This window comes from Magnolia sinica, chromosome 14, assembly GCF_029962835.1.
Source record: "Magnolia sinica isolate HGM2019 chromosome 14, MsV1, whole genome shotgun sequence".
In the NCBI taxonomy this organism is placed as follows: domain Eukaryota; kingdom Viridiplantae; phylum Streptophyta; class Magnoliopsida; order Magnoliales; family Magnoliaceae; genus Magnolia; species Magnolia sinica.
The window spans coordinates 6,692,491-6,711,494 of record NC_080586.1 but is presented as its reverse complement, the minus strand read 5'-3'; the positions used below and the strand labels follow the sequence as shown (position 1 = coordinate 6,711,494).

At 41.3% G+C, this 19,004-nt stretch overlaps 2 protein-coding genes across 2 annotated transcripts; both read right to left on the bottom strand.

Annotated features, from left to right (window-relative positions):
- Window positions 1-2,933: 2,933 nt before the first annotated feature.
- On the bottom strand, window positions 2,934-7,557 carry LOC131225428 (UPF0481 protein At3g47200-like). Its single transcript, XM_058220961.1, has 2 exons — window positions 7,507-7,557; window positions 2,934-4,419 (listed from the first exon to the last, which is right to left on the bottom strand). Exon 2 carries the CDS (start codon window positions 4,395-4,397, stop codon window positions 3,081-3,083), a length of 1,317 nt encoding a protein of 438 aa, XP_058076944.1. The 5' UTR covers window positions 4,398-4,419; window positions 7,507-7,557; the 3' UTR covers window positions 2,934-3,080.
- A 7,189-nt stretch (window positions 7,558-14,746) lies between these two features.
- On the bottom strand, window positions 14,747-16,042 carry LOC131226003 (UPF0481 protein At3g47200-like). Its single transcript, XM_058221636.1, has one exon. It carries the CDS (start codon window positions 16,040-16,042, stop codon window positions 14,747-14,749), a length of 1,296 nt encoding a protein of 431 aa, XP_058077619.1.
- Window positions 16,043-19,004: the final 2,962 nt, after the last annotated feature.

Genomic DNA, 19,004 nt, shown 5'->3' with positions numbered 1-19,004 from the left:
AATTCGGCATGAGCAACTTGGCATAGCGGGGTTGGGTGGCTAAAGTAGCTCGTCCTACCGCAAATTCATATATGGTACGTGCAATAGCTCATTCCAGTTTGCGGTCCACTTTAAGTTCTGACGGTCCTGATCACTTCTGTCATTAACCGGGCCTTTTCGATCCATCTTGGCCATGAAAGTGCCCGCAACCTGCTCTACATCAGAAATGATATGGCAGAGGAGCTAGAAGCTGAATATAGTATAGGGCCGACAGTATGCGTGATTGGTGATTAAGTTCCTACTATTGTTTATGGAAAATGGTCCAAATTGCACATTTATTGGAAGACCATAGCCATCCGATTAACGGTCAAGATTTAGTCTGGAAATGTAAAAGAAAGTCATATGCTAGGATATGTGGTTGCATCCTTCATCTACAGATGGTGTATGCAACTGCCAGATAGTAGTTTGCCGCTCATGTTTTAAAACCTAAAATGTTGACTCAACTCAAAACCCAGCTGAGTCGAGTTACTTGAAAACTCGGTAGAGTTTCTCAAAAACTTATATGAGTTTTTCTGACTTTTTTTAGTAATATTTAATATTTAAAATAGAAATACCACATAAAAGAAAAGGTAAAGGAAAACAGGACGGATGGGATTGTTACATCGTGTGATTTTGGGAGCATGTACCATCGACAATACGCCCATGGATTAATTCAGATGGAAGGTATCAATGAATACACGAATATGGTTCTCTTCTCTCATTACTGGTGGAGCCCTCACCTGTGACTCAGTCACTGCCACTCGTGGAAGTGGTTTCATGGGCTATGAATCTGGACCATTCATTGGTAGATCTTACAATGGCAAGATGAGCGCTCTCCTACCCAGACTTCATCAGAGCTGAGAGAGCGACGGGTTTGGGTATAGGTTTACTTTGTGGGCTGGGGTTGGACAGGCCTTGGCCCGGACCAATTGGTAAATGTTTAAAAAGTCTGAGCTATCCATCACATGGACCCTTTTGTGGTGGGTTCATCGCTGTAAAAATAAAAATCATCAAGGTCCACTCATGATGTAGAGCACTATGTAGAGCTTGTAGCGGACACTTTATTGTACAAGATGGACCAGAGAAGGTCTGATCAGAGGCAGAAGTGATCATGACCATCAGAACCTTAAAACAGGCATATCTTGCAAACCGGGAGAAGCTACTTTAGCTACTCAACCCTGTTACGCAGGGTTGCCCATGCCGAATTTGTGAGATTCCATTAAATCAACGGTCGAAAATGCTTTTTGATTTTTTTTACTATTTATAGTAAGTTTTAGTTCAATCATAATTCTTGATCGGCTGAGCTGTGATTAGGCCAAATTGGACACTTACTATTTTTGACCGAAAACCATGAAGTCGAGTAGAAATCATGACCATCTATAAATAGTATTAAGTTATGAATTTTAGAGAGTTTGAGTTGGAGTTTGATTAATTATGAGACTTCTTCCAATGTTTGATATTACTATTTAAAGGATTATAAATTTGTTTTTTATCATCAATCAATTTATTTCAAATTATTAGAAATTATTTTCCATCTCTTCCCTCTTGGACTCGAGGAATCTCTATAAAGAGTCCAGAGAAACTCTATGCATTCGGAGTATTTATCCTTGAGGAAGACTGTGATCAACCTCATCACGTCCATCCCTACGTCAACTCATCAAGTCTGCCAGTGAACAAATGGTCAAATATAGGGTTGTCAATATAGGTAGGCTGGAGACAAGTGAGGTCTGTCCAAGCCCGACTGCAATGAAAAACGTAGGCCTGAGCCTGGCCGGGCCCTATGGCAGGCCGAAAGAAACAGGACCAAGCCCTACAGCCTGAGTCTAAGCTTGGCCACCCACGTTTGTGCAAGATCTGAGCTGCTCAAAATGCATGATATATGATACAAATGCCCTCGAATCGGGAGGGCTGACATGCTCTTATACACAGGCCAAACCCAGCCCAAGGAACATATTTTCATTCTGAGTTCGGCCCGAAATGTGCAGGGCCAAAGCCCGTCCGGCCCATTGAGTAGCCCATATCAGTAACAGTAGGAAGCTCCCCCATATTACAAGAGGTTAAAATCAAACAGCAAATATTGAATTTTGAGATATTCTCTGTTTTTAACCGTCCATCTAGTACATGGTGACCTATCCTTGGGAGGGCCTATAATGCAGAGACATTTTCACAGAGTGGGGTGGTCTATGGGATACAGAGGCACACTCAGGGTGAGCGGCCTGCGTGAGGCGGGTGGCTCGTGTGAGAGGAGTAACTTGTGTTAGGCGGAACCCACCTTATTCAACCAAGAACCTAACCCATGGAATGTGGGACTTGGGCCATGAGGTAAATGGATTGATCACTACGAGCTTTTAGACCAAGAAGTTAATTGTCTGACCTCTTTAGATGGCGGGATCGTCGTGCTCCTCGATAGAATGTGATAAAAAAAAAATAAAAAATAAAAAATAAAAAATAAAAATAAAAAATTAATGGGCAGATCATCCAACAAAGAAGAGCTTTACATGTTATAGGTTGAAAAAAGGAAGCCGGTTCTCTAGAAGGAGCATGTCCTAGCCAATAAGAGGCACCATCTGTTCAGTACGATAAATGTGGCCCATCTCAATGGACCACTTTCTGTCGATGTTGAGAAATAGCTCGGCAATGAAGCAACCATCCAACACCATCATCTTCATGAACTGATCGATGGAGGGAAGGACATGATGAGGTTCATCACCGTCTTATAAGCGAATAACTGCTCTGAATCCACGGAGCTCTTTGTACGCCTCATAGAGTTTTCTCATATTAAGGAGGGATAAAAATAGAAATAATTTCTAATATATAAATAATTCAGCACGTAATTCAGTGTTCAAATAAAAATATAATAAGAAACAAGTAAAGGAATTTGCAATTATTATAAAGTACCGGTTCAAAAATAGAAATTTTGAAACAAATACACATTAACCATGAGATAGGTACTGTACTTGACAAAACATTTTACAAGTCATTACCATGCAATATGTCTATCCAAACGAGCCATAGTTACAACTGATCATAAAACTAGCATTGATTTAAAACATAAACCCTGATTAAGGCCGCGGGCGGTAGTAGGCGAAGAGGGCGAGTGAGGCCTGCACCAGGGTGAACACCAGGGCGAGAGTCGTCGCTTCGATTTGGAGTATGGACCATGGGCTACGGAAATAATCACGCATCATCCTAGCCTGCCATGTGTGCCAATTTCTCTCGCAAACTTCGGCCACATGATTAATCAGGCCCAAGAGGTAATTATCCTTAAAATCAACGGTTAATCCCTTGCAAATCTGATTGAAGAGATGGACCACCTCTTCATCACTGCCCAACCAGTGTTCAATGATCCTGCATTGCTTAAACACCATTACATCCTTCGTCGTTTGGAGCATGCAATGCATGAAGATGGCATAGCTTGTGAAGTACGTTCCAGATTTCGGATAGCATTGCTCGAAGGCAATCATGTTTCGGAATAAAGTGTTTGTAGTTGAATCATAGATAGACAATGCTGGGATTTTGATAACAAGGTCCGAAAACGTTATGTCCAAGAAGCTTCCCGCCTTCTTCTTCTTGAACAAGATCCCAGCCTGCAGGATCTCCGCCATGGACGGTATTGATCTTGGTGGCAAAATCAGTCTACGGTCAAAAGCTGTGGTGGGGCCCACTTCTTGTGATCTCTCAAATGGGGCTGGTATGATATGTGAATGAAACAAGTGTAGCAAATGATGGACTACTTTGGACGGCTGGATTGCCTCGTTCCTTGGTAAGTTGTGATCGAAGAAATTAAGGGCTAGATCGACTAGAGAATAAGAGCTTGACCTGTTGACTAGTTCGAACAAACGTTGGAGAATGAAGAAAGGAAGCTGGTTCTCTAAAAGGAGCATGTCATGGCTTATAAGAGGCACCATCCGTTCATTACGATAAGTGGGGCCCACCTCAACGGCTCGCTTTCCGTCGATGTTGAGAAAGAGCTCGATGATGAAGCAACCATCCAACACCATCATCTCTACGAACCGATGGCTCCTGAGATTGATTTTCTCCGAGTAGCAGCTCCTTGCCCGGTCCTCCAACGGCTGGATTTCCTTGATGTAATGGGCCAAGGAATGATCAGGGTTCCGGGTGAGGAGTGCATGTAGATAGTGCCATTTGCGCTCTTCCATGGCTTGTAAGCTTTGCTTCCCCCGGTGGTATGGGCCGATCGAAATGATATGCGGTTCATAGGCATTGACGTCGCCCTGGCGAATGTTGCTTGGGAGGCGGTAGATGGTGCAGGGATCGGTCTGTGATGGACGGCTCCCAATGCTTTGAGCCCTTTTCATCATGGAGTCGACCCATGCATCATGTTCTACTTCTTCTATCTCGTCCGATTCGTTAGCCATCTGATAGTGAAAAATCCTACGGCTGAAAGAGTGTATGTAAGATGGTGAGAGAGGAGCAAAAGATTTTAACGGTTTAGAAGAGAGGTTTCATCATCCATCCCTGAGTAACCTTTCAAAGTGCCACCCATTTGTTTTTGTTTTTGTTTTTGTTTTTTTCATTAGGTGAATCCTGAACGTCCATTTTCTGGGGCCCACTGTGGATGGCTTATGGTACAAAGCTTAGTAGTGATAAGAAAGTTGCAGGGATAAAAGTCCACAATAATATTGATTTTATGAAAAAGGGCCTTGACCAGTAAAGGTGGCAATGGGCTGGCCGTGCCAGCCCTGTAGGGCTAGTGTTCGGAAACCTCAGCTAGGTCTGAGGGCTGGGCCCAAAGCCCAGGCCAAGCCTGGATAAGGTGATGATTAAAGGGCCAGACCGGCCCATTGGTCCGTCCGATAAAATATATGAGTAGGATTTCTACAATCATCTGATCGGCTTTGGCTTTATAATTTTCGTTCACCAATGGTAAGTCTCTCTAGACGAACGGTCTCGATCCAACCTCACCTCTGCCAAGTGTAAGCTGGGAGGTAGTTGCACTGGAATTACCATGAAACTAGGGGTGCATACGGAACAGGTGGAACCGGTAAACCGGATCAGAACCGACCAGATCGCACAGTTTGGTCTGGTTCTGAAGCTCACCGGTTCCAGTTCCGAAAATTTAAAAAAATTAAAAAATTAAAAAATAGGTTAATTTGGTTCGGCTTTCGGTCTGGAGTTCTGTAAAGCCGAACTAGACAGAAGAACCGAACCTTGGATCCGAACCTTGATCCAAACTTGGAATGGACCCTATGCTAATAAATATTTATTTTTTGATTTTTTTAAACAAAAAAAGTAAAAGAAAAAAAAATCCTAATCTTTCTTTATTCTCCCCTCTTTGGTGGCCTCTCTCTGTCTCTCAAAACCAAGTAGTTGAACTAGATATTAAATTCTCCCTTCTTTGGTGGCCTCTCTCTATCTCTCAAAACCATGCAGTTGAACTACTTATTAAATTTTCTCCCTTCTTTGGTGGCCTCTCTCTATCTCTCAAAACCATGCAGTTGAACTAGATATTAAAAAAAATTAAAAATTAAAAATAAAATTATGTTATTAGGCTGAATTATAAAAACAAACCATGCAATTGGAATGAATTATAAAAAGTCTCTAAGTATAAAACTGAACCAGACCGAACTGGTTTTTATGGTCGATTGGGTTCCAGGTTGCAAACGGTCCGGTTCCAATTCTGGTTTTCCTGGAACAGTTGGGAATGGCTCGCTTCTAGTTTCACCCCAGAATTTGGACCGAATGAAATCGTGTGCATCCCTACCCCTGGGTTCGTTTTCAGGAAACGGGATTCCACGTGTGTCACGGCCCACTATATGCTCAGTCTTCCAATGATCTGAGCCGTCCATGTCATGGGATCTATGCTTAGCGTTTATATGGTACTAACTGAAACATGGACTATTCAAATCACTTAACCATCTTAGCATATTGGCCCCACTGAATGGCCAGACACACTGAATTATGTGTCCCGACAGATGGAAAATGAACTGGTTACTCTGGGATTGTATGATCATTCACTAGCACTTAATACTAAAAATTTAGACGTTGCATAAACCCACTGCAATCCAAACCATCAAAATGTCAGAACCCATAATAGATGGTGGAAAAATCTACAATATCATATTGATTGTTTGATCCTAACTACTGTTTAATGGACATTCAATTCTTAAACATGGGTGGTCCACAATTCTTTTCCGTCTACGATCCTTATAAATTCGCATTTTATACTTATTGGTTTAATACACATCCATCCCGAGATGAACTATTTGGACCGTTTATTTAATCTAAATATATGCCATGTGCAAAGCGTCTATGTTCACCTGTATGACTCGTCATGCTCTACTAGAATATCAATGTTTTTCTACCTTGAAAAAGAGAACTATACAAAAGAATACCTGACTAATATTGAATTTGCAATTCAGTTCCCTTTTTCGAAAGTTTTCAAAAAACTGCCTTTTCGATTAAAGTATTATATTCCACTGCATTCCCTAATGTTTAGGCTTATATAATCCTCAGGTCAGTGGCCTGAGCAAATGGGCGGCAGCTCGATTAGGCCCCACTGTGAGGCTTATATGAAATCCAACCTGAGCAACAGGTCGGTCATCCCATGTTAGGTTTATATCAGAAATATCAGCCCCATTCATGATTCATGTGGACCACATGATTGGAAACATTATGTAAGGCAATGCTTACCCTACAAACAGTTTCTCAGGTATGGTCCCCCTGAATAAAAAATGAGCCTAATTTTAAGATTATATGTTAAATTACGGTTTGGCATGTAATGGTTGGAGTGGATTTTATATAATCATCATGACAGATCCTTTTAAAAAATAATAAATAAATAAATAAATAACTAAAGTGGCGGCATCCGTACAGAAAAATTTAGAAAAATAAGGGCCCACTGGTTGGAGCAAAGGTTACATTCCACTGGCTAAACATCCAATGCATTCGATAAATTAGACCCAAGATGAGGAATACTATTTTCAAAGAGTCAGCCCTATCTACTAATTAAGTGGACTGCATTTAGTATTTTGATATTTATCAATGGTTGTACAAAATTTTCTATAGTGTGGCTCGGTTGATGAGTGAATGGGAATGATTTTTATCCCAGATGATCCTTCATTGTGGGGCTAAATTATTAGAAGGATTGGATTTCACAAGAACTTAATAGGCTGGAAGATATCCAGTAGGTGGACCTTAAACTACGGTCCAAACGTTCGACCTGAGATCTTGAGAAAAAGTAGTGCATTCTTGATTTTTATGGGTCATTGTGATATGCATGTAAGATTCAGTCTGACTATTAAATATGTAATCTCACATTAGGCTTAGAAATGAAAATTTAAGCTAACCCGTGATTAATGTGGACCACACCAGAGGAAAGAGTTGGGAGAGAAACGTCTACCCTTAGATTTTTACCGTTTGTAACACGTCCATTTAGAAACTTTCACCACACAAGCTAGACGGACAGTTAAAAATAAAAAATAAGGCATGAAATGTAACGAGAGAACAAAATGAACAGTCGCTTACCAGGCCTCAAGATGTCTCAGTTGCGTTTTACAAATGTGACTTTCTACTCGTGCTCTCTTTTGATATACGTGCCCTTGAGATTTTCTTTGCTGGCCTTAAATAACCAGAAAAAAGTAATCGGCATCCAACGATGACTTGATGCTCAGGCAAGATAAGGTATGAATGTAAAGTACGACGCCTTTGCGTGAGTGGGTCATGTCCATCCAATGTGTTGCGTGTATGAGGGACAACATGTGGTGTTGATTCGGTGATCGAAACCGTCCATCATTCTGGAGCTGTCGTAGATATTCGATGGTCGAAAATTAATACGAAATGGATGACTTAACGTTGATATCTTAGTTTAGATTGCGGATAGTCTGTGTTGAAGGCACAGTCGCACAGACGATTCCAATGCCATGCGTCATTATTGGTATATGTCACAGTTACTTACGTCAGCTGAAAAAAATAAAAACAAAAAGAGAAATACGGAAATATGCGTATTTGTATACCGAATTTCTCTCTGCCAAATCGGATTCCCGGAAATCTTGTAAGTTTGGATGTCCTGTAGGCCCTTTATGATGCATGTGTCGGATCCACACCGTCCGTCCATTTTATCAGATTAGTCTGAGGCATGAACCTGAAATGGAGGCAGATACAGAACTGATATGGACTACACTACAGAAAGCAGTGAGGATTGAACACCTACCGTTGAAACCGTCCTAGCCTGTACAACGGTTATTTGCCATCCAACCTTTTCATTTGGTGGGGATGAAGTGAAAACACAAATATCATATTGATCAGAGCCTTCCATGGCCCCAGGAAGTTTTCCCCGATGTGGTTCACCTGACCTTTGGATCTCTCTCGTTTCCGAGATCATAAACGATCTCAAAACATGGATAGAAAGTCGGTGTTTTATTCCGTACGACGCAATCGAGTCGAACCTTCTGGGCGCGGATGCCTGGACGAAGTTCTGAAGGTAGGTGAGTCCATTGTGATGTTTTTGAAAAATTAAGCTAGATGCAAAACTTAAATGGGCCACACGGCAGGAAAAACTGAGTAAAGAAAACCTTCCTAGTCCTCGTTGAAGCGTACATGTTTCTCGTGAGATCAATAAACTAAAAAATAAAAAATATAAGCCTAATCCAAAACTTATATGTGTTGAAGCCTTGCACAAAATTTTAGGATCTAGCCTCCCAAAATAAATCAGAATTATGGGATAATAAAGTAATGAAATAAATCAAAGCATAAATCACACCACACAAGAGATTTTTATATGAAAAACCCCCAAAGAAGTAAAAACCACAGGACTTCATCCAGATCAACAATCCACTGTGAAGTAGAACGTTACAACCTTCTTCATCACGCAGAAGTGGATAATCAATAAAAGAATAAAAGAAAAACAGAGAGATTTCACCAATCACGAGAACGTAGAAGCGCTGAGATGTCGAGTGCACAGTAGATCACCTCTATGAGCATAACCTCCCTTCTGCAAGCTTCTTTCCTCTCTTTCTCTCCCTCTCACACCTTTGATAGCTCTAAACCCTTTAGCAAACCCTTGCAAAGTTTTAGGAAACCCTCTTGCATTACCTCTTGCAAACCCTAGAAAAGTCATAAGGACCCTTATTTATAGTTTAGGAAACTCCCTTTCGCATCCCTTGCGAAAGGGCCTCAGATTTTCGCAGTCCGCACAAGATCCAGACTCAAATCTTCGTAAGCTCGACTGGTCGTGCAGAGTCCTCGATTAATTGAGCGGCACCCTCAACCGGTCGAGCACTTCGGAAATCTAAAACCACAATTCGCTGGAAAACGAGTCAAGTCAGTCCACGACTGGTCGTACACCAGTCCTCGACCGATCGTGTGAAGCTCACGACTGGTTGAACCTAGGAAAAAACCCCATCAAGATGACCCTTAATATATTCGAACGGTAAAAATTTAATCATCACAATCAACACTTATTTTGGATCTGTCTTATTCTTGGGGCCATGCACTGGAATGATTTGCGACATGACCCTGATTGCATGGGTCAGCAATCTCTTTGGAGAGCCCGCCCTTATATGTGTTATATCTGCAATAACCATTTATATTTTGAGATTTTTATTAAATTTATTAAATATGCCTAAATACTAACAAATCTAAGGTTTAGAGAGCAGGAAATATGGATAACTGCATGTGTGATATTGAAAAGTTCCTAGGCAACAAAAAGCTTGGACAAACTGATGTTTGTGTTTTTTTTAACTATGCATGACCAAAATGAATAGGTTGGATGGAAAATAGGGCGTTTGGCACAGGGTATTAGACATGATTAAGTAGGATAGAATTGCATTTGGTCTCACGCCAGCATTTGGAGAAGATGAGAAAAGTTGGGATTGGGTGGGATGGAATTGCATTTAGTCCTATGGAAATTCATTTAGTCTCATGCAAGATTTCCATAGATTTTGAAATCTACTACACATGTGAGGCCCACATTGATGCAAGCATTTGTCCATGCCACCCATCCATATACACCATTTACATGTGACATTCTACTTATATATGTATACAAGTGAACGACATCCGTTGTGGATTTAATTTGTTAAATACATTTCCATGGTCTACCAAACATGATTTTGCTTAATCTTAGCAAAAATTTTATCCCAAACATGGGATGGGATTGGATGGCTACAATACCGTGGTATTTTTAGACATGCACTCATTATACAATTGTAATGTTAATCTCATTTAATACAATTCAATACCATTCAATTTCACTGACCAAACGCTCAATCCCCGTTGCTTCTTGTAGCGTGATCCACTTTAGATCTGGCTGCCTAGCTAGCATTTCGGCTCATGTTGGAAAAATGGGTGAACAGTGTGGATCCAATACATATATTGTAATGGGGCCCACAGAATATCCAAGCCTCAAAAACTTTCCTTAATGTGTAATCCAATCAGGTAGCTGTGAAATTCAGGGTAGAAGATGAGGAAATAGCATATTTTGGTACATACGTATTTCTCTTTTTATTTATTTATTTTTATTTTTTTTTTACTTACGTAAGTGCCTCTGACGTGGACCAATAATAACGCATGGCACTGGAATCTTCTTCTTCTATGCCTTCAACACAGACGATCCACACTCGGTTTAATGCAAGTCATTCAGACGGTTACTTTGCACTTGAGTATTAATTATCAGGATCATTCTTTTGTAATGATTTTTTTTTCCGTGCGTGGCCCATCCAAAATCGTGCCAAGACTTTGGATGGTTGTGATTGACTAACCATCTATCCTGTAGGGCCACAATGGGTGAAACTTATTGTGAGCCTGAGTCGAGACTAATTGCACTTCTAAAAAGTACCAATAAAGATAAAGAAGAGGGAGCAAAGGATGCAAGTGAAGGGAGACATTTGCTGATACGTATGTGTTATAGTGTGACACGTGTGGGATCTGAGCTTTCCATTAGGAGAGCTATATTATTTAGATCTTCTTGAATAAAAATCAGGCTATTTCACGCCTCATATATATGGCCCACTCCACCAACGGCTGGATTTCGTTGATGTCCATTTGAAGCTGCAAATCAGACAGCTACATTTGTCTTTCAGTGTGGTTTATATTGTTGTCTGTGCTCTCATTTAGAAAAGGAGGCTCTAATTTGTCTACGGCCAAAGTTTCTAATACTTGCTCTGAAAAATCAGCTTTTTTTGAATAATCCTAACCTTCCAATGAATCAATGACTCCTGAAATGAATGGCCCATAATGATTATAACAAACATAGTTCAATCATTGATCTTGATCATCCATCATGTGGGCCTTGCCTTAGGCAAATGGTTTGATCCTTACATCTCAAAGTGGGTTGGCCGGGTTCAAACTGGGGTCATGCAAAATCATCACGGCCCGGGCTAGGCCCATTTCCTTTGGCCCATCATGGTCCGGGCCGGGCTTGGGTATAGTTGTTATTTTGTGGGCCAGGTTTGACAGACTTTAGCGTGGCCCAATTGGAAGATATCCTAATTGTTTGAGCTGTCCATTAGGTGGACCCTGCTGTGGTGGGTTCATCACCGTAAAAGAAAAAGTCAGCCATGCCCACTCATCAAGACTGCCAGTGTCCAGAACAAATGGTCAAACAAGGTCTGTCAACAAGCGGGCTTGGGCCAGGTGAGGTCTGTCCAAGCCCGACTGCGATGTAAAATGCAGGCCTGAACCTGGTCAAGGCCTGTGACGGGCCTAAGGGAATAGCCAAGCCCTGACCATAATAACTATATATAACCTGAGCCCGAGTCCCCCACGCTTTTTGCAAGATCTGGGCCGTTCATTACCAGTTGCCCACCATACATGATATATGACACAAATGCCCTCGAAACCCTGAATGGGCTCAGGTAAGTCTGACGTGCTCCTAGACACAGGCCAAGACCAGCCCATTGACCGTTATTTCAGTCTGAGACGGCCAGAAATGGGTCAGGCTTGAAGCCCATCCCCCAGTTCAGCCCATTGAACAAGCCCAACGATCACAACTCTCATCGATATCAGTAACCATAGAAGCTTCCAACACTGTAAAGAGATTAAAATCAATCAGCACAAGGAATTTTCAGATATTTTTTTGTTTTAACCGTCCACTTGCGTACCACAAAATCACGTGTTCATAATGCCCTGTCTTTATGAGGGTCCACTGGTTCAATTGGGGCCTGAAGGACGATGGTTAAATGCATCAGCCACCTTGTTATGCTGCCTTGACTTACGAACGTGAATTTCAGCAAACACACAAACCATCATATACCATTGCATACAATTCGAGCTCATAGGTCGATCACTTTTTGTATGTATCACTAAGCTTTTCACTATAGAAGGCTACCAGCCTGTCTTCTTGAGATAAAACTCCCCAAATTCTGATATATGAAACATCACATTCGACCTCAAATAGTTTGTCAAAGCTGGGAAGTAGAAGAACCGGAGTTATGAACAATCTATGCTTGATTTCAACAAAGCTCTTGTCAACTTCGTTAGTCCAATAAAATGGTCTTTTCTTTATGCAATATGTAATTGATGACACAATGGTACTGAAAATTTTCACAAACAAATAATAGAATGTCGCCAATATATGAAAACTTCGTACTTCATCGATGTTTTTTGGAACGGGTCATTCCCTGATGGCTTTCACCTTTTTGTCGTCCACTTAGATGCTCATAGATGTCACGACAAATCCCAAAAATAACAAGCTATTAGTCAAAACTACATTTTTTAAAAAAATTGAGATACAACTTAATTTCAGTGAGCATTTAAAGGACTTATTTGAGGTGTTCCATATAGCTTGTTTCGTCTTGATTGTATATCCAAATGTCATCGAAGTAGAAAACACCCAATGAATGTCTTTAGAACTTGGTTCATCAACTAGTCAAATATAGAATTGGCAATAGGCGGGCTTGGGCCACTTGAGGTCTGTCCAAGCCAGACTGTAATGTAAAACACAAGCTTGAACCCCGTCAAGGTCTGTGATGGGCTAAAAGAAACAGACTTAAGCCCTACCCATAATAATTATGTAGGAATTTTTGGATTTGTAAATCCGTAATTATAGAAATTTAAATTAAATTTAAAAAAAAAAAATTGAATAAGGAAGAATTTAGGAAATTTATTTGATTTGAGACTTAAAGAAAGTCACTCGGCTTGAAATTGATTTATCTTTATTTATACGATGTCTACAGTGTAACAGGAAAACTAGACAATCAATCTACAGGATATCCTCAAATATTGTCTCATCACACAGATGCAATCAATGTACAAAGACCTAAACCGTCACTGTATGTCTAACCTAAAGATTGAACTAAATCAAATCATTGTAAAGATTCAGAGTGAGAGAGAGAGAGAGAGAGAGAGAGAGAGAGAGAGAGATTGAACTTGATTTAAAAATTCTAAATTAGAGAAGTCCATTATATAGATTTCAAAGGTTGCCTCGAATGAGTATGTATGCACCCTTGCTAACAGTCAAAGCTGTTAGTTTTTTTTAAGAAGAAAAATTTTCATTTTTCGACTTTATTCGAAAATATAAAACCAAAAATCGTTGCAAATCGAAATTTGAAAAGGCAACAAAAAAAACTTCTAAGCTTGGAAGTATAATCGTGCGCACACCGCACCACACCGCACCACGTAGCCTGGCCACGGCGAGAGCATGTATGTGGTTCATGGCATAGATTGGGAATGATGGCATAGCCTCATAGGAGGGCCCATTATTCCAATTAGGGTGTATAAATGAATAAGCTTATAGAGTGCAACTCACCAACAGTATAGTCTAAGCAATCACCGATGGGGTTTTTTCCCCAGGCTCGACCGGTCGTGAGCTTCACTCGATCAGTCGAGGGCTGGTGCATGACCAGTCGTGGACTGGTTCGACTCGTTTTCCAGCGAGTTGTGATTTTAGATTTCTGAGGTACTCAACCAATCATGAGATGTGCTCGACTGGTCGAGGACTCTGCACGACCTGTCGGGCTTACATAGATTCGAGTCCAAATCTTGTGCGGACTGCGGAAACCGAGGCCTCTCGCGACAGGGTGCGGAAGAGAGTTTCCTAAACTATAAATAGGGATGCCTAGGGCTTTTCTAAGTAATGCAAGAGGGTCTCTTAAAGCTTTGCAAGGGTTTGCTAAAGGGTTTAGGGTTATCAAAGGTGAGAGAGTGAGAAAAAAGAGTGAGGGGAAGCTTGTGGAAGGGAGTCGACGTCTTAGTGCTTCGACGTCCTCGTGATCGATAAGATTTCTTCATTTTTCTTTTTATTCTCTTATTGTTTATCCACTCCTGCATGAGTGAAGAAGGTTGTAATATTCTACTTCATAGTGGATTGTTGATCTGGACGAGGTCCCGTGTTTTTTACCTCTTTGAGGGTTTTTCAAGTAAAAATCTCTTGTGTAGTGTGGTTTGTGCATTGATTTATTTCATTGCTTTATTATCCCATAATTTTAGTTTGTTTTGGGAGGCTAGATTCTAAGGTTTTGTGCAAAGCCCCCCACAATCACCAATACTAATGTATATCAAGATTAAAAGTATTATAACAAAAAAGAAAGGTACACAATTCACCACATAATTCAACGCATAATTCAATAATCAAATGGAGAAGTAATAATAAACAAGTAAAGAAATTTGCAATCATTATAAATTTATTGAAACCAAATTCACGTTAAGGAGATACGTACCGTAATTGATAAAACATTTTACAATTCATTACCATGCAATATGGCTATCCAAACAAGCCATAGTTACAACTGATCGTAAAACTAGCATTGATTCAAAACATGAACTGTGATTAAGCCCGTGGGCGGTAGTAGGTCATGATGGCAAGGAAGGCCTGCACCATGGTGAACACCAGGGTGAAAATCGTTACTTCGACTTGGAATACAGACCATGGGTTACCGAAGTAAACACGCTTCAACGTGGCCCACCACGCGTTCCATTTGCTGTTGCAAAACTCAGACACATGATTAATCATTCCCAAGAGGTAATTGTCGTTGAAATCAACGGTCAGTCCCTGGCACATCCGTTTGAAGAGATGGACCACCTCTTGATCATCGCCCAGCCAATGTTCAATGATCCTGTTTTGCTTGAGCACCGTTACATCCTTTGTCGTTTCAAGAATACAATACATGAAGATAGCGTAGCTTGTGAAGTATGATCCGGACTTCGGATGACATTGCTCGAAGGCAATCATGTTTCGAAATAGAGTTTTTGTAATTGAATCATAGATGGACAGTGTTGGGATTTGGATCTCACCTTTCTGATACGTTACATCCAAGAAATTGCCCGCCTTCTTCTTGAGCCTGATCCCGGCCTGTTGGATTTCCGTAATGGATGGGATTGATCTAGTCAGTGATGGAGATCCATGGTCAAATGTTGTGGTGGGGCCCACTCGTGGAGTTGGTATGACATGCGAGTGAAACAAATGAAGCAAATGATCATGATGGACCACTTTGGACGGTCGGATTTCCTGATTCCTTGGTAGGACGTAAGCGAAGAAATTAAGGGCCAGATCGACAAGGGAAGAAGAGTTTGACCTGTTGAGTAGGTCAAACAAATGTTGGAGAATGAAGAAAGGAAGCTGGTTCTCTAAAAGGAGCATGTCCTGGCCTATAAGAGCCACCATCCATTTAGTACTATAAATGGGGCCCATCTCATCAACGGCTCGCTTTCCGTCGATGTTGAGAAAGAGCTCGATGATGAAGCAACCATCCAAGACCATCATCTCTACGAACTCCTCGTTGCTGAATTTGATGTTCTCCGAGTAGCAGCACCGGGCCCAGTCCACCAACTGCTGGATTTCATTGATGTAATCACGCAAGGAATGATCATGGTCCCGAGAGAGGAGTGCATTTAGATGCTGCCATTTGTACTCTTCCATGGCTAGTAGGCTTTGGTTGGCCCGGTGGTACGGGCCGATCGAGACGATTTGTGGCTCATAGGCATCAGGGTCGCCCTGGCGAATGCTTCTGGGGACGCGGCAGATGGTACATGGATCAATCTGTGATGGACGGCTACCAATGCTTTGGGTCCTCTCGATGAAGGAGTTCACCCATGCTTCTTCTGTCTTCTCCTTTCCTTTATCCATCTGATAGTGAAAAGTTCTACAGCTGAAAGAGTGTACATAAGAAGGTGAGAGAAAAGGCAAGGACTTTGAAAGTTTGGTGCAACCGGTCAGGGATTGCATGTACACATTCCCTTGCAGTTGTTGGAAGAAAGGTTACATCAACCATCCCTTGGGACCTTTACATACTACCTCCCACTTGGTTGTATGATTTGGTGAATCCTGACCGTCCATTTTTTTTTTTTTTAATCCCTCCAACTTTCTTATCAATACAAGGGTGGGAATGGTCCCTTGTAGGATTGGCCTGATGGATGGGCCCGGGTCTGCAATCTGGGCCCATTGGCCTGGTCCAATCACTAGGTGGGGCACATTAATAATGGTTTAAAGAAAGTTGTTAATGGTCCTAATGTTTCAAACCATCTGTAAGTAGGATTTTTATTTTATTTTTTTGGACGTAGATATTTAAAAATAAAGAGGAAAAAAAAAAAAAAAAAAAACTAAATTAGGATTTGGGTTGCCATAGCCCATCCATTACCACTCCTTTCGACTAGTTTGAATTTTCAAAACAATCGTTTAACATGGCCAAATGTTCTCCATCCATTCATTTCAAGTGGTGCAAAACAGTGTTGTAAGCCCCGTGAGGTGTGTGTGTGTGTGAAATCAAACCCATTTCACAAGTGAAGTTGGAGATTTTTAAGGGTGTATATTATTTTTTAGGTTATTGCCCACCTATAATTAGATTAGCCTCATTTTTGGGACCGAGAACACTTGTTAAACGGGTTGATCGAAATCTCAGGTGGGCCACACCAAAGGAAACTGTGGGGATTGAATATTGAAAACTTTTTTAGGGCCACGGAAGTTTTGAATCGAGCTGATATTTGTGGTTGGGTGACCTTATCAATAGGTTGGATGTGGATGGCAAATAGTCATTACAGTAGGCCCTAGGAAGTTTTTAATGGTGGACATTTAGTCAATATTGTTTTCCTGTAGTGTTGTCCACCTAAGATTTGGGTCTGCCTCATTTTTTTGCTCATGCCCTAAAATAAGCTAGCACAATGGATGGACAGTTTGTTGTTCACCACCCCAAGTATAGGAGCGCGATGTAGTAATAATCTCAGTAAGACCGAGGTCGAATCCACGGAGATTGAACCTTGTACGTAATCTGAAAATAATCAGAACTAGAACTAGAAGAATATGTAATCTAAATCAGGAAAATTTAAGAAAATAATGATGAATAACTTTAACTAAAACTTGTGAAATTCAAAGGTAGGAAACTAGAGTTTCCAAGGATCCACTTGTAGAGATCAAGGAGATCTATGCTTGATTCACGAACTCAACTGGATTTAGAGTCCTATCTCCATCCAGTTAGAAGATATTTCATTAAAACTCAAATATGAACTTCCTTTGATCTAGTTTTCAATGAAAGAGAGGGATGAAACTGGAATTGATTCCATCACAAAATCATGCCCATGAGACAAAGCAAACAACAGAATTTAATCAATCCACATCCAATCTGAGAGAGTTATGAACGTTAGGAAGGATTCCATCATCCCACCATGTCCATAAGACGATGGTGAACAACAAGACTTCCTAACTTCACAATCATAATAATGAAAAGGACATGTTCAGAGCTATCGCAGATCCATTGTAATTTAAGTTATAATAAACCATTAAAAACTAAAAACATTCCTTATAATCAAAGAGAGTTCATTAAACATGAATCAAAGCCGTAGAAAACACCCCATCACGCTACAAGTTTCACCTCTTAGCCCTATCTAAGAGGTTTAGCTCATCATAGACATGATGAACCAGAATCTTTTAAAGGAAAAATACAAACAAAGAAAAACGAGGAAGAAGGAAAGGAAGAAGAACTCGGCCGTCGTCCACGATCAATCTGTCTCTTTCTTCCGTGTCCCTCCTTGGATGCCTTTCCCACGTCCTTCTCTTCTCTTTTTATAACATAAGGGAGTCGGTGGCTGGAGAAGTCGGTGGAGTGGAGTTTACGCAGCAGACACTGCGTGCGCAGCGAAATGCGGAAGAGACTTGCACATGGCTCGCTTTTGGCGCGGATAGCTGATCCGTTGCCAGGATCTGACCCATTCAGCCTTCTTGGTGGTGGTCGGTCGCCCCATGGGAGTGTTTTGGACGGTTCAAATTGAAGTTCGGACTGTGATCTGGGTCACACAACGATCGTCAAAACCGGACAACGCCCGGACGCGCATAGTGCACAAGGAGTGCGAAATTTGGATTTTTCGGCGTCAATGGGGCCCATAATCATTGTTATCAGAGAAATTCACCCCGTTCATTGAATTCTCCTTGAAAAACTAGTCGAAAATGGACATTTTTGCTCGGATTTGGTGCATCCCACTGTATCAAATCTTCCCACCATTCATCCTGCATTTGATAGTGATCTGCGTGTGCACACGTGCATGGGACCAAAAGGACTCCATGGCTAGGGTCGTAGTCACCCCCTGGATCGAATGGACGGTACGAATTGACGAGATGGTCCACGGTGGTGGGCCATTACACACCACAGCGTCTAGCCTTGCAGACGCTGTGCAGAAGTCGGGCAGGGGTCGGGTCAACATTGTTTAAGCGGACTCTCCGATCCGGCGCACGTGTGTTATACACACGCACACCACGTAAAGTGGGTCCACCATGATGTTTATGAGAAATCTACTCCATTCATCCTCTCCTCCATCCAATTTAAGGGGTTGAGACCAAAATTGAAGTATATCTAGATATCAAGTAGGCCTCAAATCAGTGATTTAGTGGCTGATCTGTCTGTTGGGCCACTTCCACAAAGATTCAAGGGCTGAATTTCGACGTGTATGGTTAATTTAGGGTCCTCAGGCTAGATATAAAGTTTCGAGCCAAACGGAAGTGGGAACCCTGTGATCTTGCATTTAGGACAATTTTCATGCCTCTTTTTCTTTAATTACTTGATTTTCTTAGATCTTTGGCATGTGAATTTTTCAATCTCGGA

Excerpts from the sequence above, each read along its gene's own strand:
- LOC131225428 (XM_058220961.1), bottom strand. The coding sequence starts at position 4,397 with ATGGCTAACGAATCGGACGAGATAGAAGAAGTAGAACATGATGCATGG.
- LOC131226003 (XM_058221636.1), bottom strand. The coding sequence starts at position 16,042 with ATGGATAAAGGAAAGGAGAAGACAGAAGAAGCATGGGTGAACTCCTTC.